Raw genomic sequence first — 22,385 nt, 5'->3', positions numbered from 1 at the left:
ATGGCTACACATCAGTAATTGGACTGAATCACTGAACAAAGAAGCAGCAGTGCCCCCTACAGACAGGGGAGCGGAGTGAATCTTCCCCTCAACAAATTTATTAGACCACAACCCAATGTAAGGTTTACGGCACAGTGGCCCTAAATTAACAGCATTGGTAATTACCAAAATAAACTTTTATCTTTCAATCATGAATGATCCACCAGTATATATAAGGTCTTTATTCAAAATTATATTTTTTAATGCTTAAATATGATGTCATGTACAGCTGTGAGGCAGGCAGAGGTAGGACCCAGAAACAAGGGGAGTAAACTATAGGAGGTAGTTTGCTGTAACACAGTACTCAAAAATAAAATACAAACACTAATAGAAACAGACAAACCAGAGTGACAGGAAACAAAGGGAACATACAACAAACAGGGACACTGAGGACTTAAATACACACACAGGACAACGAGAGGATGGACAACAGGTGGGAACACAGCCGGAGCTACTACAGACTAAAGAGACGGAGGGAGCATGACATACACAGGACAAGAGACTGCCAAAATAAAACAGGAATAAACAACAAAGTAAGACATGTGAACTTGACAGAGGTGGGCAGTAACGCGCTACAAGTAATGTGTTACTTTAATCCGGTTACTTTTTTCAAGTAAAAAGTAAAGTAAGGGATTACTATTGCAAAAAAGTAATTAGATTACTGTTACTTTTCCATAAGCACACTGCATTACTGCGTTACTAAACCGTGAAATTGTTTGTGAGAGTGTCTCATGACAATGACATAAGAGCCTGCGACATCCGTGGCAGCAACAGGCGTGTGTAGATCAACAATGGATAATATGGAGTGCGGGAGAGAGACAACCATGCAGCATTTAAAGTTTGGAAGTACTGATATTACTTTGAGATTGATTCCATAAAAAGTGACAAAAACATTAGTAAACTCTGCGTGGGAAGAAAACTTATCTCTACAGCGAAAGTTAAACTTCAAATCTGAGCAAGCACCTAGCAAAGCGTCACAGGAATGTGAAATTCACAGAGAAACCCCCCTGGCTGATACCGGGCACCTTGCACTGGCCCCACTCCATACAAAACATTATTTTATTTCATATCCTGGAATATGCAGAAGACCATGACATACAATTATTGCTGTCATCTATTAATTTTCCAATGCACTATTTTACCGAAAAAATAGTGAAGCAGATTTTTTTTTTTTTATTACAATTATAGTTATTTACTCATGTTCATTAAGAGGAACATTAGTTTTAGTGGTTGACTCATTTCATTTCTGACTCCTCATATGTAAGCCCAAGGTGCTCGCTCAAATTTGGGTATGAAAACATAAATTCAGTTTGTTCTTTGCTGGATAAATAACAACATAATATTTGTTTTAAACAGGTTTCTAAAAAGTTTCCCTGTTTTTGTTTTATGACAGGTTAAGCATGGTAAAACAAAATAAATAACCTAAAATAAACACCTATTAAAGTCTTAGTGTGTTCTTTAACTGTTTAAAATGCTTAATAAATGATTCTGATGATAAAAATCCTCTGCAGAGATATTACTCAAATCAATATAAAAATGAAATACTTAAACAACTTTCTGACTGATAGCTTAAAAATTAACTTATTCTTATTTTTTGCATTTCTGTCACACGTTACAAATGGTAGATGTGCATTCTTATTCTAACATTTTTAAAGCCGCTGCCGCGTTCAGGAACTTGCTTATGTTGGTGTCTGAAATAAGATAAGAGCAGATAACAAAACATAAAAAATGTAAAGGAAATACAACACCAATAACTTCTTAGTATATTTATTAACTTGTCATGGTTTTTTTTCTTTAAAGTAACATCAGATTTTTTCCTTTTTCTTTCCACACAAAGTTCACAGGAAAAAAATTAACACTAAACATAAAGTTTACATTTCAAGTTATTATCTCAAAATTGTAAATTACTGATTCAAACTTTTGAATAAGTAGAAATTTTGAGAGATTTAACTGTAAGTTTTGAGATAAAAATCTGAAATTACAACCTGTCGGACTCAAAACAATAAATGTTTTTTGCGTCCCATTATCTAAAATGTCCAGTTTTGGGACAATACCTACCCATCATTTAAAATAAATCAGATACACATTAGGAGGATTTCAGCTAAAAAAAATGGCACAGTTCAGATAAAAACCATCCTAATATGAGAACATTGCACACATACAACACAACCATACCAAATAAATATTTCACACAGCATTGTTCCAGCACTTCATTGAAGCTACGTCACGCTTCAGCACAGTGAAAAATGTGTTTCTTGAGCAAGAAACAAAAAACAAAAATTCTTGATTGAAATTTAAGTTAAGCTGACACTTTAATATAAGTGACTTTTAAAATGTAATGAAGAAAAAGCATGTGTATAGAAAAAAAATTAAATAATGAGGACACTGTACATGCAGTTTATCACTGTAAGAGAAAAGTTTCGACTTAAAATCCACTCTCTATTATTTAAGAGTGGATATTCCTAATGTGGTCCCAGACACACTTCTCTGACCCACCTGCTATTCAAACCTTACTAATGCAGCTCCTTTATTTTTTAACATCTCAGCTACACGTAATGCACCAACAAATCAGCATGTGTAAGCAAACAGAAGTAACGGCGGTACATGTATTCCGTTACTCCCCAACGCTGGATATCACCCTGGGTCAACACACCTGAATCAAATGATTAGTTCATTACCAGAACTTCAAGACATGTTGAGGAGGTAATTTAGCCATTTAAATCAGCTGTGTTGAATCAAGGACACATCTAAAACCTGCAGGACACCGACCCTCGAGGCCTGGAGTTGGAGACCGATGCATTAATGCAAATCCTGCGTTTGGTTTTAAAACACATATTGACTTGTTGTGATTAATAGTCAGTCTATCGTTAAGGCGATTTCTGGCTCAATATGATCTCCTGGCACCGCCGCTTTGGATATTTGTTGACCACAGTTGGTGAAAAAGCATCAACCATATGACCAGACTTGGCCCATAATTGTACTGCTGACAGTGCAAAAGAAAGGTGTGATCTTTTTTTTCACTGGTTTCAGCATTTCAAATAAAATAAACAGAATAAATACAGAAAATAGTAGAAAACAAAAAGCTTTTTCGGAAACCTGCCCAGATATAAAAATCTACTACAACAGATTAAAAAAAAAAAACATGCAAAAAAACAAAAAAAACCTTAAATATGATCTCAAATTTGAGAAGCTAAAAAAAAGAGGGAAGATTAGAGAATACGCTCAGCCAACTCCTCCAGCCATGTTCCCCCAGCCTCCCAAGTGTGGCGGAGGGACGTTAACGGTAGATGGTGCTGTTGGGTGCCTCTTCCGCTCTAGAGGATCTGTGGCGCAGATGTGCATGGTGTTGTTGTCGCCAAGTTGTAATCCAACTACATTGCAGAAGTGCATGTTGACTCTAGGTGCGGCAGGATAGCAGAAATTCCCAGGGCTGGAGGACTGACGCTGCAGAGAAAAGAATATTTGTTTAAAGTGGTTCAGAATAAAAGCGAATCATGTTAGTTTTTGTCTTTGCTAACAACTATTTTGGAAACATTTCATTTGGTTTTCTTGGCTTCAGACAGCTCTTTTTGTTTTTCAGTTTTTCTACTTTAGGACCTCTATGATGTCACTGAGAACCGACGTCCCTAATACACTAACCTAACCTAACTGAACCCTCAAAGCACTTTCTTACCACAAGCCTGATTCAGTCATTCACATTTAAGTACTTTTTTCCTACATTCTAAGTGTTTTTAACCTAATATTAACACATTCATTGTTCAGTGGATACATCGGGGGTCAGTATTTTGCTCAAACATACTTTTACATGCAACCAACAGAAGCCTGAGATCAAAACACCAACCATCCGATTGGTAGACGACCTGCTCTACCTCCTGAGCCACAGCCACCGCTGTGAACTGTAAATGATACAAAGTTAAAGTAAACATGAAGCTGAAATGGAGCGTACCATGTTTCATCTCATGGCTAAAAATTGTGTGTCATGCAATAAACTTTTTAATCTTTTTTTTTAATCAAAATATTTCATAGCATAAGAAATGATGACTGAAGCTCAAATCTAACTGAAGATTTTGGCCCTCTGTTTTGGACTAAAGTAATGGGACACTTTCACATAACACCTACAGGACCTGCTCAGCCATGGAAACACATGCTATGAAGCTCCTGTTGTATAATGTTTGTGCTGATATTAATGCCAGATGATGTTTGGAGCTCTGCAGTTATTGAGTCAGCAGAGCTTTGGACACTTTGGACAAGTTTGCTCTTGTCATGTTCTTAACTACTGCCAGCATATATTTTTACTAGAATTGCTTTTATTTTGACACATTTTAACATTTATGAGGCAACATGCAAGTAACATTAGGGTTAGGTAGCTGTATGCTAAACAAGCACTCTTCATAAAATAGTTATGAAAAGCGGACTAGTCCTCGTATATTGTTTTTCTACTCTGCTGAAGGACCCAAAGCGCTTTATACAACATGCCTTATTCACAGCCATTCATACAAACACTTTTTTCTACACCTAAGTTCCTTAATATCTAACATACACACACATTCATCCATTCATTAAATCACATATTATACATGCATTTGGCCTTCTGAGATTCCAGACTGGATGTACCATATAGGAAAAAAGGGTAGTGTACATAACCCTCACCAGCTCACTGGTGACCAGTGCTGGTCAAGTGACTTGAAAATAGTAATTAGTTACTAATTACAGATTATTTCTCCAAGAAAGTCATCCAGCTACTTTACTGTTTACTTATTTTTAAAAGTAATTACTTGCTTCAATACTTACTTACTTTTTAAAAACATGATACACAACTTAAATAAAGCAATAGACCTTTCAGCCCAATTCTATTTTTTCTGCATGATCCATCATATACAATTGAATTTTTAGTAATGCAGTAACACAGCATGCTTATGGGAAAGTAACAGTAACATAATTACTTTTTTTTGCATAACAATCCCTTTCTTTACTCGTTACTTGATAAAAGTAATCGGATTACAGTAACACGTTACTTTTAACATGTTACTGCCCATCTCTGCTGGTGACCTGGTAAGTGTTGAATTAGGTTAAATTATGAAGTTAATTAACATATTTAAGCTCTTTTAATTTAAAAACATCAAACAACCTCACCTGGTACTGAGAGAAATGGTTTTGCTTAAAAGGTGGGCGCATGCTTTTCAGTGATCCATTCTGCGGCTTCCTCGAAGGAGCTGACGGGGGCTGCGACTGAATGGGCTGAACAGAGGATGGTTTAATTTTATAGCCTGCTGAGTGGGGATGGTCCACCTGAGACACATTGGCAGTTCGATGTGAAGGCGATTCTGGAAGGCAACACATTTATCTTCAGACATGAAGCCACAACAGACACTATTTGACTACAACAAAAGGTTGCCCCATCAGTCAGCCGTTTCTGTTCTGCTTCAGCAACAACTTCCTTCTTACCTTTGACTCTTGTGTTGTCTCTTTGATTTGCAGGCCAACTGCCAGCCACTTCCTGTAACAAAAGGAAATAAAATAATTGCTCTGTTGGTTTTGTGTGACACGGTTTAAACCTTCGAGTTACAGCAAAGATGAAGAATGTGGAATAAAGTGAGGATAAACCATCTTAACTAGCCTCATTTTCTTACAGTTCTTACAGGGTCTGAATGGGATTCGAGGGTAATGAAAATTATTTAGATGCTTCCTGTGGCTTTGGTGTAGTGACAGTGTGTAAAACTGTGATGACAGTGGCTGATGAGCTTTACCGCAGTGTAACTTCCTTTGGATTAGGGCTCACGATAAGTAACACTGATACTAATAATGGTAATAAAAAAACACACACATACTTTCCACTAAAAGTCTCTCACGATTGTTGTTCTTTCACAAGATACGCTGAAAATGTACAAACATTAACTTATTTCTTTTATGAATAAATCTATAAAATACACATCTTGGAAAGCATCTACACTTACTGTAATGTTTTAAACTTTAGATTTTTCTTGTTTTTTTTTTCAAGTGAAACAATAGAATTAAATGTGTGGTAATCTACGCCCCACTCATTACACAAATATGATTACATGTATGTGATTCATAGTGAGCGTTAAATTTTGGCTTAACGTAAGAGTCCATTTCCATCCCCCTCATGTGAAAGTCCTTTACTTAGATGATTGCACCACTTGGTCTTACTTCCTATATGGACTATTTTCTATTATGAAATTTAAACCACGATGTATTGCAGAAGTCTAGTTTCCATTCAGACCACTTGAATTACAATATGTTGAAAGGCTATTTTGGATTTTTTTTTTATGTTCAGTGATGGCACAATGTGAACCTTAATGTAAAACAAACACTGGACCACCAGTTCTAGATATTAATCATTAGTTAGTTCTTCAAGAAAAGTACACTTTATGATTCTAGTATAAATGTAACCTGAATTGAAAGTCTATCAGTCTGTTATGGCGGGGAGAGCAACCATCCTCACTAAGGGATGATTCCAGGGATTTTTCCAGGTTGATGGCTTCTTAAACCAGGGGTGGGGGAACTCCAGGCCTCGAGGGCCGGTGTCCTGCAGGTTTTAGATGTGTCCTTGATCCAACACAGCTGATTTAAATGGCTAAATAACCTCCTCGACATGTCTTGAAGTTCTCCAGAGGCCTGTTAATGAAATAATCATTTGATTCAGGTGTGTTGACCCAGGGTGATCAAGCACATGGTGACAGTGGGAAGGAAAAACCCCCTTTTAACAGGAAGAAACCTCCAGCAGAACCAGGATCATGGACGGGCGGCCATCTGCTGCGACCACTTGTGAGTGAAGGGAGGAAGACAGGACAGAACACACATGTCCTTTTTTAAATTTTAAAATTAATTATAAAATTAACTATTGTGGACAACAGTATTGGTCTTCTCCTCTTAATCTTTGAATTCAGGTGTTTTCAGTCTCATGCGTGCAGGTATATAAAGTCCTGCCTCTGGCCATAAAGTCTGCCTTTACAAACATATGTGAAAGAGTGGATCATTCTGAACACCTCACTGAATTACGGTGTGGTACTGTTAACAGGACGCCATGGTTGCAACAAGTCAGTTTATCAAGTTTCTTCCCTCCCAGTTAGTCAACGATCCCCTGAAACTGCTATTATTGTAAGATGGAAGTGTTTGAGAACCACTGTACCTCAGACCATGTAAAGTTACAGAGCAGGGTCACTGAGCCTAAAAGTTGCAAACCTCCTCTGGCATTACCCTCAGCACAAACACTGTGCACAAGGAGCCCCATGGCATGGGTTTCCATGACTTGTACATGTAATGCTAATGTCGTGCTTATTTTACATTTGCTCTTTGAAAATTCCCCTAGTGCAGTAGGAAGTGATGCACACAGTATTTCCCCATGACTGAAGAAGCGCAGTGTTGAAACACTACTGTATTGGCCAATTCATGGCAAAAGGGAAAGAAATGCCATACAGCACATTTCGAGTATTTGAATGTTGCTTTTTGCCACTCAGCTCATTCTGACTCCAACACTGATGGTTGTTTTATAATTTCAAACCTACATGGTGTTTGGAGCTAATCCTTTCTAACAACTATATATAATTTGTCAGCGTTGAACTCAAGCAAACGTGGCTCTTTCTGCTCACCTGAATGGGCGGGCGCCCTGTAGGGACATCTTCACAAATGTTTGCAGGTTTCACTATGGTGCTTGCTGCAAAAAATATACTGCTATTATTATTATTGTTATTATATTGACAAAACAAACTAACTTTTTATTGTAAAATCAAATGTCTTTTTGTAGTTCTGTAGCATCAGTTCATTACTAGCCGGAAAGACAAATAGAGCTCACATTGCTACATGTTGAAGACAATTAGAAGAACTTGAAAGCTGTAGTGAAGTTTGGTTGTTGTTTTTTTTGCTCTGTTTCACACAGAAATTTTAAATGGAAGCTTCAGAAAAAAATTCATGATTCAGACACTAAGTGAGAAATTAGCTTATCTTTGCATTGACTTGAGTCTCTAATATGACATAGCCACAGACACAAAAAAAATGTAATGAGTGCATTTTCAAATATTGTAGACTTTTTCTTTAATGCACTCATTCAAAAATATGCTTATTGGCCTTTTGCCATGAATATAATATACTGTAAATATAGCTACTGGCACCAGCTGTGAAGCTTAGCATAAATATCTGAACCAGGGCGTATCGCTCTTCCTGCTGTGACACCTATTAAATATCAAGTTGTAATGTATTCACAAGTACACTTTAAATGTGTGTTGTGAAACATATAAAACAATATCACAGAATATAATATATGCTGATTACAGGACAACAGACCTGCAGACTGAGCAATACAGAACCTCTCAAACTGCTCAGTCATTTCCTCTGATTCCGTCTGGTCCTGGAAAGAGGAAAAGAAACAGAAAATCAGTCCGTGACATAAATTACGAAAAAACAAAATAATATGCTGCATCATGTCAAAGTTTCACATAGTACCAAAATTACTTATGTTTATGAAAACAAGAGGTTTGTCCCTCACCAGTTTCTTCAGCACTCCATGAACGGCGTCAATAATTGCACGTTTGTGCATCTTATACAGCTCTTCTGTCACAATTGTGCACACTGCAGAGGGTGTGAAGACAAAACATTAGGGACAGCCAAGCTGTTCTGGTTTTCTTCAGAGTTTAGATAAACTGGTCTGAAAGATTTCTTCAGCAATTAAAAATGTGAAATATAAAGTAAATACTGTCCTTAACAAATGTATTAGTCCACCCGTTTAAAACTAAAAGTTATACTGTTATTTATTAGCCAAATAATGAACTGAATTCACAGGTTTATAACCAAATTTACCCAAATTTAAACTTCTTAAGGAAGCTGGGTTTTGTGTGCATGTAAAGCACTTCAAACTGTGGTACAGAAATAAAATCTCCATTTATTTGCTTAGTCCTGTTTTAATCAATAACAAGAGTCTCCAGCTATGCTAGATGCTTTAAGCACAATGCTAATGTTCAACCTATGTGGTTCAAAAATTAGATACATAAGTAATACTGACCACTTTACTGCATTAAGTATAAAATAGCATAAAATTGATAATACACATAAGAACTTTAAAAAAGCAATAAAAAGGGTGAACAGAAAGACCACATTGCAAGTTTACAAGACTGTGTCACTGATTCTGCAAGCCTCATCTCCTCAGGCACATCATTACAAATTCAAGGGACCCTGATGGCAAAAGGACCTTCAGATTTAAACCTTGGCAAGGTCAGTAGGGCCCCACCTCAGGCTCTAAGACAACCATCCCACCCAGTTTTCTTACCATGAGAAGTGGGTCTTTGAGCAGGTTTAGCCTCCCAGCATCTCTGCATGAGCTCCATTAGTCGTGCTAACCCGGCACGCCCTGCAGCCAGACAACGGATCTCGTCCAGCGATGGACGGTCCCCCTGCGGGATGCGGAGACGAACTATGCTGGACATTGCATCTGCATCAGAGGGATGTGTGCGTCAGAAGAGCATCAACATTTTACATTTCTGCACTGATGATTATTTTAATCATCTCTGCAGTCTTCTGGGGTAGCATAACACTGCATGAAGCTTATTGAGTGGCCAAAAGCATGACTTCAAATAAGCCTGCTAATGTTAAAAGGTACCTCTTTGCCAACCAATTCACCAGATAAACTCAATATGTGCACTTTTGATGCAACCGCTCAGTTGAGACCAGTCCTATTTATTCATATATTTTTATGACTTTCAGAGGTAAAACAAGCTATAAACATGGAACATACTTAAAATGACAGCAGAGTGTTTTTCTCGACATATCAATTACTGTTTCAGGATTTTGTCTTTAAAAAAGCGAGGGCCATTTTCAGGGCCATTTTATTTGAGTTTTGCAGACATGTGACTGCTAACCATGTACCGTTAACTGTGAGCCACTTAGAGGTTTGACAATAATGTGACATTTGGTGAAGAAAACCAAATGAGATGCCGCACTCTATGTGAGAGAGGGCATCTTGGAGGACCACGATTTCCAACGCCATCCTACAAATCACTTAAGAAGAAGAATATTGCTGCATAGTTTGAATGGAAGCGACAGATTTATCTACGAACACTGTCCCGCTGCTCTCAGAGCTGTAACTGAAGTGCGACACAAAGCAAGATTGGAGAAGGTTCGCTTACAAAGTAAAAGCTGTACATTTTAGACTACGATGATCTGGATGACTGAGAACCTGCACAGACATACTTGTGTCTCAGCTCTGTATCACAACATCATAACAAGTTTTACTAAAAATTCCTGAACAAAACAAGTTTGTTTTTTTTAACTAACATGAAAAGCTAAAGGCAACTATTGCAATCTGCCAGCAATCAAGGCAATCACTAGGATGCTTTTGGTGCAGAACTTTCTTTGCTGCTGATTTTGCTCACTAACAGAAACATTCAGGATCCACCAGTTGGGAAATATACATTTTTCCCAAGCAACCAGTGGTTCTATGATGGCCAACTGGGCTTCACTTTTTAGACTGGGAAGTAACCGCTGTCTGTTAGGCTACGTTCACACTGCAGGTCTTAACACCCAATTCTGATTTTTTGATCAAATCCAATTTTGTCTGGTTGTTTACGCTACAAATAAAATGTGACAGCAAACGCGCTCTAGTGTGAACCGTTCACGGCCCTCAAAGCGGCCCGCATGCGCAAAAGAAGACGTCACACACAACGCGCTCTGTTTATGGAAGTAAAAATGGCGGCTACAGAGCTAGTAGGTGTTGTTGCAGCAGTCTATCAATTTCTGCACAATCATAACCAACAGAATTTTGACAAATTAATTAGAGAAAGAAGGACTCTGTGAAAAAAGAAAGCCCGTGCTTTAACAATGGCTTTATTTGGAGCAGTGGCTGCTACCTCCGTGCAGAGGTATATATGCACATGGAGTCGTTTAGCTTGAATAGAATTGCCTCCCCATATGCTATCCATCCATCCATCCATTCACTTCCGCTTATCCTTTTCAGGGTCGCGGGGGGCGCTGGAGCCTATCCCAGCTGTCATAGGGCGAGAGGCGGGGTACACCCTGGACAGGTCGCCAGTCTGTCGCAGGGCCAACACACAGGGACAGACAACCATTCGCACTCACATTCACACCTAGTGACAATTTGGACTATCCAATTAACCTATCCCCACAAGCTGCATGTCTTTGGACGGTGGGAGGAAGCCGGAGTACCCGGAGGGAACCCACACAAACATGGGGAGAACATGCAAACTCCACACAGAAAGACCCCGGCCTGATGGTGGAATTGAACTCAGGACCTTCTTGCTGTCCGGCAACAGTGCTAACCACCGTGCCACCGTGCTGCCCCCCCATATGCTAATCAAGTCCAAAACCTCAGTTTCTGTCCATTGACTCACTCCGTCTCCAGTTTTCGCAGCCATGCTTTCTCGTGTGTCTTCTCCAGCGCTGATAATTGGCGTCTGTCTTGTGTCAGTGACGTAAAAGACGGATTTAATGCGACATGACCGTTCAAACAGCAGTCGCTTTCTAAAACATCAGATATGTATCGGATTCAGTACCACATACGAAAGTGACCCAGGTCGGATTTGAAAATTTCGGGTTTGTGCCGTTGAAATTGTCATACCATGATCGGATATGGGTCGCATATGGTTAAAAAAGTCGGATTTGATGTGCTTTCGCCTGCAGTGTGAACGTAGCATTAGACTCTATGCTGATCACAGACAGTCATAACAGCCATCCCTCAAGAGTCTCTCCATCTAAAGCAGTGCATTATCAGGGGCTGTAACATCTAGTCCTTTTTACTGAATCATTGTGTGAAAACAGTCAGTGGAGTCTTTATTTTAGTTGTTCTGTCTTCTGGTTACACATGGTGAATTTCCACTATGTGGCTTCAGTTTGCTGCCGGTTAGAATCAAAAACACTGGCTATAAAGGGGGCTCTGAGCATCACATGATTGAATGCATATTAACAGAGTCAAATAGGGATAGAAGCTGTTTTTGAGCCAAGGAAGGGGAAGATTATGGAAGCTACCTACGTGGATATGGTTCTTTTCCTGTGACGATGGACCACAACAGTATACCATAGCTGAAAGAGAGATGGAGAAAATCAAACACGACAATTCTAATAATGTATATCTGCAGTCATTGTCGAGTTTGTCAGTCTGCTCCACGACATCAGTAACAACAACACGACCAGATTACAGAGGGAGGAGTTAAGCAACTGGCTGCAGTTTGTCAAATGAGGAAGTCACATGATTACAGTTATGAAAAATTATTCCTCAGCCAAGTTCCCTGGAACCTGTTTACCTCGCGTGTTACCACTCGTATTTTTATTTACCCACCAGCACTGAGCCTGTGGTTAATGGCTGTGGATTAGAATGCAAAGTTCACCGTCTAATGTTGGTGTAAAGGTGAAATGTGGCATTGGTACTAATTCCTAAATATCAAAGGAAAAATTGACTCTTTTACCTGTAGATATCAGATGCCCGAGTTGGGTTGTATGAGATGCTAAATGCCTCTGGGGGCATGTAGCTGATAGTTCCCCCTTCTTCTTCGTCGCTGTGCTTCTTAGATTTCCGTGTGACACTTTGGGAAAACTTGGCAAGGCCGAAATCTGTAAGCTACACGGAAACAGAGGGAAGGAGAAGACAATCAGGCAGTTTGTTTGGACAAAAATACTGTATTTTACACAAACCCACAGTGCATTGTATTAAACATATTACTGCTTTATTAAAGACACCTTAAAAGAAACTGCTCAAACTGTTATCTATCTCATTTTACTGCAATATTTCCAGTCTTTGATGTTATCCATGAAAACAGTCATGGAAAATTATTTAAAATTACATTCATGACTTGTGGAGTATGTAAGTTGCACTTGAGTAACCCCTGAAATGACAAAGCAAAAAATCCACGAGAAATGCTGAAGTAAAACTACATTGTAAAAACCCCCTCAAAAATTAATTACATTGGCCAACTTTCTGAAAATCTTACATTTTAATTTTATAAACACATCACAGAACAAATATTTTTAAATGTCTTTAGATGTCTTAAGAGTTTTAGAGGATATTATTAATTAGGAAAAAATAATAGTAGTAATAAAAGAAAGAATAAGCCTCTATTTCAACATATTTACAGCTTACATGGTTGAGCCCTACATCAGAATCATATGTAAGCGAATTATAAACCATTTTTATTCACCAAAAACCTTTTAATAACCCAATTATTACAGGAGTGCTTCATAATAAAGTAGTCAAAAGGTCTTAATATTAAGCTAACAATAGTAAGAAATGGATTTAAAACCCTTTATTCAAATCAATCTAATATCTGCTAACATATTAAAAAATAAATCCATCTATCCACCAAAATCATCGAAATTTAGCTTCGTTGAGAAAGTTGGACCTATTCCAGCTGTCACAGGGTAAGAGGTAGGGTAGACTCTGGCTATCATTATTGTATTTGTAGAGTCACCAATAAAACACTCAAACATGTAATAAACGTGTTCATTTCATGCTTTGCCTCTTCAAAGCATGAAAAGGACCTAAATTTAATCATCAACGGATGAACACAAGGTCCTACAAGCAGTTGGTATCAAAGAAATAATTGTTGGCTAACAGCTTGTGATTGACGAGTATCCAGTTGTCTGGGTGGATGCTCTCCATCACACACAATCCTGCCAACATCTTTACTCAAGATACTTTGGAAGTCCTGTTTCTCATAACGTCTCTGATTCAGTCACAGTAAATACAGTTGGATGAGGTTTGGGACTCTTTCAAGAGGAAACTCCACCAGTTTTACGCATTAAAGTCTGTTTACAGTTGTGTAAAGCCTTTTGTGGTAAACACCATGATGTCATTGTGGTTAGGCAAAAGACTGTGGCTCAAAGTCAGATGGAAAGCATTAGGGAGACATGATAGGGTGACCAACCGTCCTCTTTTCCCCGGACATGTCCATTTTTCACGTTCTGTCCGGGGCATCCAGGGGGAATTTTTGAGATTGATGAAAATGTCCAGGTTTTCCTACAGGCCTACAGAGGACCCATATGTGTGATGTAATCCCTGAGCTGCTGCTTTGTGAGTGGTTGTTCTGCACTCACAGACGGGACAGACAGGGCGCCTGATGATGTTTAAAAGATGCCAAAGGGCAAAAGCATCTTTTCAGATGAAGTGCTAAAGAAATTTCCCTCGTGCCGTCCTGGTACTGGTAATTTCTGTACCATTATTTATTTCCAGAGGTTTTTACATTATTTTTTGCACTTGTTGACTTTTTATTTCACCATTCAAATTAACTGTTTGCTTAAAGAAAATGCAGTTTTCTTCTTTATGACTGGGCCAAATGTCCCCTTTTTTGGAAATCAAAATATGGTCACCCTAATATAAAACCTCTGCTGGTGATTCAAAGGTTTGAGTTTTCAATGTGAAGAAGAAAATGCAGCTGTTTGTATTTTTGCTTCCAAAATTTATAGAAAATAATTACTTCTAAATCAGCAGAGCACCATTTTAAATCCTAAACAATCACCTTGGCATTCAGAAAGGAGTCCAGCAGCACGTTGCTCGGCTTTAGGTCCAGGTGCAGCAGAGCAGGAGAGAGATTGTGGAGGAAGTTTATACCTAGGGCCACCTGGTGGGTCAGTCTGAAGGCCAGCGGCCAGGGCGGGGGTCCTTGTAAAGATCTCTGTTAGAGTGAGGGCAGATCGTTTTGGTTTTACACTTTGACAATCTCTTGTCTTACATTTTTCTCATTTAGCTCAGTATAATCTTCTACTCGTACATCATTTCTCAATTTAAACCCAGGTATTTGCAACTGGACTCTTCCAGTTCAGCTGCGTTGTTGTTTAAAGATGTTATACATGAAAACCTGCCTTACTTTTCCTCCTTATAACAATTTTAAGAAAGAGAAAAGTCAATATTAGTCTAGAGCCACCCTAACAGCTCTTTGAGGTTGAGCTTAAAGAAACGATGTCTATATGACTGCAGCTTACATGATAATTTAGCATGTTAGCATTAGCTAAGGTGAAGCTAATTATTTTGTAACCAGACACACTGATGAACTCTGAACTACTGACCGTAAACTGAGTCACAAATATGTGTAGATTTCCCTATAGGTGAATCCCAATAGACTTCCATGTTATAATGCTCTACTTTTAAGACTTGAAGTTACTGTATGCATAATTAGCGAGTGCTAGGGTTAGCTATAAAGTCCCCTTGTCTACTCTCTTGTCCATATGAACAAAAGACAGTGATGAAATTTTAAAATAACCCACACTGCCATAATCATTACTGGGAAAGTTGTAGTGTTCAGCTGAGCTTAAACAATATCAAACCAAGATTTATTTACTATTAGCTAACCTTGATTTCTTCTAATGATTATTATGAGTGATTCCTAGCTTTAAGCTCACGACTTGTTACCATGATGGCAATGGTACTTGTACACTGAAAAAAACAATTTATATCTAAGCTCAACCAAACAAGCCCTTAACTTAAAACATGACATTTCCCTGACCCTAGGAGAGATAGTTTTACATGTTGAAAAAAACAATACAGCATTTTAGAAGGGCTTGTTTATGAACTTTTAGGCCAATCTATCCAATAAATTTTGAGACACTATAATTCGTCAAGCCTTTTGGCCTTCATCTAAGTGGACCAGGTATGTTGTTTACCTGCAGGTTGGCCAGCGATCCTCTCTCCATGAACTCCATGACCAACCCAAGCTTTACTGGTCCAGAAGAGGGACTATGACCTTTAAAGACCCCAAGGACTGGAATGACGTATGGGCTGCTTCCTTTACACATCATTCTGACTTCACGCAGCAAGGATGAACTGGTCCTGTGTGTGTCGGATTCCCCCGTCAGTAAAATCCAACACTTGTTATTATCTAAAAACAGTTTGGGTAACCACTTACCCATCGTCATCATGGAGAAGTTTAACGGCCACATCGCAGCACCACTTTTGATGTCTGGCCTTGTAGACTTGTCCAAAACCACCAGAGCCTTTTACTTCCCAGTCATCCAGATCAGAATCTCCAATCTCCACGTGAGTGGGAGAGCTGCGCAGTGCCATAGTTCACTAGAAGAAAAAGGGAAATTTCTTTTTTTATTGTGTTTATTCTACCTTTTCAATCAGTGGCATAAATTAATTACCACAGTGCATATTCAATAAATAATATCCTCAGTAATAAATGGAGATTTAAAGACCTGAAGAGGCATTTACATATGTAATATACATGTACATATTTCACATGGGTGATTTTTTAAGCCTGATATTTTCATGAGCAATCATTTACTCGTGATTGTTTTAAGACACAATGAATTGTTTAAACACACAAATGAATCTCTATTAAGTGACATTTTGACCACCTGGGGTCCTTGGGAGCTGCAGTACCACCAGTGACCACTAGAGTAAATCAGCTATCGACTGTTATGCTAAAATATCCAGTTTAAAGAACACAGTTCACTAAAAACATCTTAAAAGATGACAATTTCAACATGGTTTTGGTTTCTAAAGCTAATTCCCACCTCCCAAGAAATGTCACTACATTTTTTGTTGACACAGCCTGCAACGACTGACATGTAAGGTTACAGTGAAGGGCTAAGAGATATGACGCTGATTTCCCACTGAGGTATAACTCACTCATTAGGCGCCACTTTAATTTGATTTTATTTCATTTGAGTCATTTCATTTCATTGTGTCTGATGAATTGGTGGGGCATTTGGCTTGCTGTGTATCATCTACTAACAGACTATCCAAGAACTCCGTGCTCCAGAATTCACAGTTTTGGTGAGAAAAATTCTGCTTATTTTTCTGTCAGTTAGCACCAATTAGCTGGTTTACTAGCATTAGTACACGACCTTCTCACTTAAATAGGGTCATTTCTAAGTTAAGGGCAATGGTCATAGTGTTTGACACAAAGTTTCAAAGGTAGCCAAATCCAGCCCAGCAGTCTGGCTTCTTGTACTTTTGGTTTGACTCTTTAGATGCTACATTCTTCACTATGTCTGTCTGATTTGTCTATGTTTGGACCACAAAGGTACCATATAGTATATCACACTTCGACTCATCACACAGTGCAATGGACGTTACTAAAAAATAAATAAATAAACTTTTGGCTTTTTATTTCAAAATGTATTATGTTATTTCTCAGAAGTTTGACTGAGTATGTTTAAATCTTCATATATTCGACTCCAATTTTGACCTATTGATGCCAAAAAATGTTTTCTTCAGTGGTGGAAACAAACTTTCATAAACTTCTTCCTTTCAGTGCTACATGCTAAGGTTCATCTCAGTTCCCAAATTCAAAGACTTTACATCTCATACTGAGAGGGTTTTTAAGGCAGGCTTTTTTTTGTGCAGTAATAAATAACCATGACCCTATAGATGTGTGTATTTTAACCATTTAAGATCTACAGTAAGCCTCAATGGTGATGACCCAAAACCTAAATAATACAACTGATTACATATCAAAATGTGTCCTCTTTGTTCATTTTACATTTTAAAGAAAAATAAGTAATCATTCTTACTGAAATGCATCAAAACACTTTTGCATTTACAAAAAAACCCACTAAATCTCTAAAACACATTAGGGTTACTACTTAGACCTCAGAGGGTTAAACGCAGAGGCGTGTGGCACTGCTTCATTCAACATGCCTACCTATATACAAATAAGAAGTAGGTCAAATTAATACTTTTCTGGGTTTATTTAGCCTGAAATGCCAAAACTGATACCCAAAGAGCAGAAGTGTTACGTAACGACTTTCATATCATGGAGTTTTAATGTGTTCCCCTTTGAAAAATGTTTACTTCTGTCAAAGGTGTTACCTTGTTATGTGGTCATCTGCTTAATTTGCTGCCAGCAGCATTATAAATACTGATTTTCCTTATTGCTTCAGTCATCGAGGAAGTTAGAACTCATGTTAGGAGGAACTAAAGTGCCTGTGGTAATGTCCATTTTAAAAGGTAAAATTCAGAGAACTAGTTTTTAAAGTCACACCTCAACACCTACACAGGAAACCACACTCTTTGTTTTTCAGGGGCCTTGACACGCTACAAAAACTCCAGAAAGTCGGCAAAATAAAAGAAACGTGTCAACAATGCAGAAACACAACAGCCCTGCTGTGAAAACTACCTCTGTGGACTTTTTTTTTAGTGAACACTGTGAAGTATTAGAGACTTTAGTAGCTCCCGTTGTTCCCCTAAACTGCAATTTATACGAATTTAAAGGATGCCTAATGTTGTGTCCACTTTGATCCAGACTGACACTATATTAAAGCTTGAAACCATTACAAACTCGTTGCAACACACTCATATAAACACTAGTAAGAGAATCAAGTGGATTTTTGAAAACATGGGGAATTACTCACCCTTAGTTATTTGCTCCTCTCCGTCATCATTCAATCATACCGAGTAAGTGTGAAACCCCTCATGCTCATTCAGTGACTTTCTACTCTCTACTAGAGGCCGGACCTGGTGGAAGCAGAAGCGAAAGTTCAGCTCCGACCAATAAATCTCTTTTCTTAACTTCTGCTTCTGTCTTGCTCCTTTTTATTTTTTTAACCCTATTTTTTTTCCACAAATTTAAATCTTTAAGTGTTATTTATCACCAAAAAAAGGGAAGAGGAGAAAGAAACAGGTGAAAAGTTACAAAAGATTTTTTTGTTGTTATGAGAGTAATAATCATGTTGTAAGAGTTTTTTTTTTCATTTGGCCACCAGATGGTGCTCAACTCAGTGTGTAAGTATGTCAGCTGAGTTATAGTAAATGGGAGGGTTTTACAAAATCACAACACCTCAACTATGGGGGACTTACAAAACAGCCATCACACTTTTTTGTCTTTACGTGAACTTACTTATGTGGATGAATCAGGGCTAAAACACAAATGAGACAAATAAAGACCAGCAAGTAAAGATAATTCTGAAATTAAAATGAATAAATACCCACCAATAAATGCAGATAAAATACATTTAAAAATAAAACAGGTAAGAAAAGATAGCGCCCTGTGTTGATCTTTTTTTTTTTTTCTTATGGTAATTTCATTAAAGGTTGGTTAAACATTATAGATGCAGGTTAACTAGTCCTAACTTTGTAACATGATCAATTAAAAACACTGGCATTAAAAGCCAAACACGTCATTATGTAATGACAAATAAACAGACTCATAGGTTCGCGTCAACAAGCCTTGTTTACGCTCCAGATGATTAAAATAATAACAACACCCGCCCCAGTTCAGACATTCCTGTGTCTTTTTATTACAGGTGTGTCTGAGCACACACCAGACATGTTGTCATTCGATGTAAGTCTGAAAGCAAGAATGATAATTTGATCTGCAATCACATGCTAAAGAATCAGGGTGTGTGTGCTGAGCATTGTTGTCCTGTAGAGCAGGAATGTCAAACTCAGGCTGAATGAGGGCCATGCTGAATCACATACAGGGACATAAATCTAAATTAATCTATAGTGACATGATTTATGTTTAGACCCATTGTCCAAAAAAGACTGAAATTTCTATAGCAGATTGTAAAAAAAAAAAAAAAAAAAGTGCCTTTTTCTTTCCTTTAATTGTTTATCTATTAGCTAATTGCTTTGGTGTAGCATGACTGGATTGGAGCATTGGAGTCTACGTCCAGCCAATTCTGGCCCCCGGGCGTTATGTTTGACTACTGTGATCATCTTTGAGTTGCTTTTTCAAACTGACCTTCATAAAGTGTACGATCACGCTGGGTACAGCCAGCCCTTCAAGTATGAAACTAGCTGCACATAAAAGTGTTCAAACAGGCTTTGCTCTTGAAAAACAGAGACTGCCTCAGTGCAAAAGAATCCACTGAATGTTCCTCACTCTCAAAACCGTCACCTTGTTTGTCAACTTTCATTTTTTCAAGCCTTTTATGTTAGCCAGGTTGTGACCTTGCAGGTGTGCTGAAGGAGCACCTCTCTGTTTGCACAGCTGCAAATGTTTATTGGGGACTGTGGTGAGGCGTGGTCGGCGATGCCGTGTGGACGCACCTGCACGGCATCTGCAATCACGCCCGGGGAGCACGGGTTGTGTGTTGTAAGTTGTGGTGTGATGTGATGTGCAGCTGGGAGCCGATGACAATAAATGGCTCTAAATGATGATCTGTGGTCCCGCCGTGCCTTATTCACACCACAGGGACATGAAGGGGGATGTCCCACCTGAGGAGGGCAACATGAGGTGTCATAGGTGGACAGAAATAAAAATCTAGAAAGAGGCTGACTGAGCTGCTTTGCATCGTTAGTGCAGGAGTAAATAAAAAGAAGGCAATGCAAGGGTCAAAACTCACATCCTTTAGGGTCTGTTTGAGCAGTTTTTACAAATAAAGGATGAGGCAAGTGTTAATCCGCCAGCTATTTAACTCCAGACATCAAGAAGCTTGTTTGAACTTAACTTTAAAAAAAACAACACATTTTCTGCAAACCAATGGGTTATAATCTCAAAACTTCAAGTTATTTTCTTAATATTGAGCTTTTTCTCAGAAGTTTAAGTTAGTAAGTCAGAATTTTGAGATTACAACTCAAGATTTTGGGAAACATTTTAATCAGGCCTCCAAGCCTGACAAGGAGGATTTGCACTGCTGTGCTTTGTTTCAGTCTTCCACACTTCATCTCATACTTTAAATAACAGAGCAGAAACAGTGTAAAACAAAAAAAAAACCTGATCTGGCTATCAAACCTACATAACAATGACACAACACGTGGTAAATGTTGCAGCTCGTCTAAAACAACAATGATGCTTACCAGCATAAACCACTATTCTCTGAACAGCCATGATGTAACCACTGATAACAAGTGTTTGTCTTCCTCAGTGACATGTCATACAGGAGATAAATTAGAGATAAACGCAACACGTGTACGTGCACTTCATGTTGCAGGAAGGCATTGATTCACATACAGTCATGTAGTTGCATCTGTGGGGTGGAAGAATCTAGTGAGCATGCTCAGTTGTTTCTGATTCTTTATCAAGATGTAAAGAAGAAAAAACGACTTGGAAGGGCAGTTGATTGTTGATGCACAAGTATCTTCCACAAAAACTGCTTAACACATATCATATGGAGCATCCAAAGATGCTTTTCTGCACACCTTGGTTGTAACAAGAGGTTATATGGGTTACTGTCGACATCAACAAGGCATTTTCGCACACAGAACTGCCGCTCGCTGGATATTTTCCCCTTTTAGATGGTTCTCTGTAAACAATAGAGATGGTTGTGTGCAAAGATCACAGCAGATCAGCAGTTTGCGAAATACTCAGACAAACCTGGCACCAACAGCCATGCCATGTTCACTGTCACCCTAAATCCCCTTTCTTCCTCATTCCTCATTCTGATGCTCAGTTTGAACTTCAGCCATTTGTCTCAATATTATCTGCACGCATAAATGCACCTAGCTGCTGCTGAGTGATTGGCTGATCAGATATCTGTGGTAACAAGCGGTTGAACAAGCGTACCTAATGAAATGGCATGTGAGTGGTTAAAAAAGGTCTATGTACAACAGCTGTTTAAGTTCTTTGCTTGTTTTTGTTTTTAAATAAATGTCACGGTAGAAAAAATGAGTAAAGCTGTCACCTTCCTGCGCTACTTTGTTTTATCACTTCATATTTTCTGCTAATCAGCAGTTCTTACTTCCTTTATAGACACAGTTTTCCCAAATTTTAGGATAATAAATGTATACTTTTGTTTTAGGGAAGCTCCGAGTCCTCAGCACAGCGATATGACCTAAATCAGACTTTACCCACACAGAAAAGCTTTAAGGGGGATGAGCTCATTGTCATTCATTTTGGATTTGTTGACACAGGATGTAGTGTAGGAGGTAGCAGCTCTCTTCCTGTCTTCGAGACAGACAAACTACCCCCTTGTTTTCCACCTCGAACCGTGGACGGAGATTTTTATTAAAAACCTGCATATTTAAAAACAATATCTATTTTTTTTATTTGAGCTACTGAAAGAGAAATGCGTTACCCAACGGCCTCAGCTTTCCACTTTACAAAGCCTGTCAGTGAGCAAAGTGAAAAAAATTTAGAAAAACTAGAAAAGGAGCGACAGAAAAACCCGTTTCTGACGTCAGTGGAAATCCCCTTTATCTCCATTGTGACTCTGACAAAAGTCAACACCTAAATGTATTTTAAAACAGATGTTCCGGTGCGTGGTTTAATCACACAGTCGTATATTTTTATCCAGCTTCACGTTAACAAAAAACAAAACCTACGACGCCTCCTTTATTTGGATCAATAAGGGAGCATACCGTAAATTCTTTCTGTGTCCGGTATTTCTCCCTTGCAGCCGTGCGCGGCCTCGGCAGGGTTATTATCAGGCGGTATCGCCTGATGTTACTACAGGCGGTATCGTGACCCAGCAAGACGTGACAACCCGGGCCTCGCTCGGTCGGA

The 22,385-nt window shown here is 38.6% G+C and overlaps 1 protein-coding gene across 2 annotated transcripts; it reads right to left on the bottom strand.

Annotated features, from left to right (window-relative positions):
• Positions 1 to 1,790: 1,790 nt before the first annotated feature.
• On the bottom strand, positions 1,791 to 22,375 carry ripk3 (receptor-interacting serine-threonine kinase 3). Of its 2 annotated transcripts, XM_003458770.5 has the most exons (14): positions 22,241 to 22,375; positions 18,352 to 18,454; positions 15,897 to 16,060; positions 15,655 to 15,820; positions 14,514 to 14,669; positions 12,468 to 12,619; positions 12,035 to 12,084; positions 9,320 to 9,481; positions 8,543 to 8,625; positions 8,341 to 8,404; positions 7,650 to 7,714; positions 5,485 to 5,536; positions 5,173 to 5,363; positions 1,791 to 3,483 (listed from the first exon to the last, which is right to left on the bottom strand). In XM_003458770.5, the coding sequence occupies exons 3-14, from the start codon at positions 16,052 to 16,054 to the stop codon at positions 3,262 to 3,264; spliced, it is 1,521 nt and encodes a 506-aa protein (XP_003458818.2). In that variant the 5' UTR covers positions 16,055 to 16,060; positions 18,352 to 18,454; positions 22,241 to 22,375; the 3' UTR covers positions 1,791 to 3,261. The 2 variants fall into 2 exon arrangements, with proteins under 2 accessions (XP_003458818.2, XP_019210573.1); XM_019355028.2 differs by lacking the exon at positions 18,352 to 18,454 and having other exon boundaries at positions 22,241 to 22,335.
• Positions 22,376 to 22,385: the final 10 nt, after the last annotated feature.

This window comes from Oreochromis niloticus, linkage group LG3 (assembly GCF_001858045.2).
Source record: "Oreochromis niloticus isolate F11D_XX linkage group LG3, O_niloticus_UMD_NMBU, whole genome shotgun sequence".
NCBI classification, from domain to species: Eukaryota; Metazoa; Chordata; class Actinopteri; order Cichliformes; family Cichlidae; genus Oreochromis; species Oreochromis niloticus.
This window is presented reverse-complemented; position numbering and strand designations above follow the sequence as displayed.

Coding starts and splice junctions, on each gene's coding strand:
- ripk3 (XM_003458770.5), bottom strand. CDS start 16,054: ATGGCACTGCGCAGCTCTCCCACTCACGTGGAGATTGGAGATTCTGAT. Junction 15,821..15,896: donor CTTCTCCATGATGACGATGG/GTAAGTGGTTAC, acceptor CGACACACACAG/GACCAGTTCATCCTTGCTGC. Junction 5,364..5,484: donor AGACAACACAAGAGTCAAAG/GTAAGAAGGAAG, acceptor GTTGCCTTCCAG/AATCGCCTTCACATCGAACT.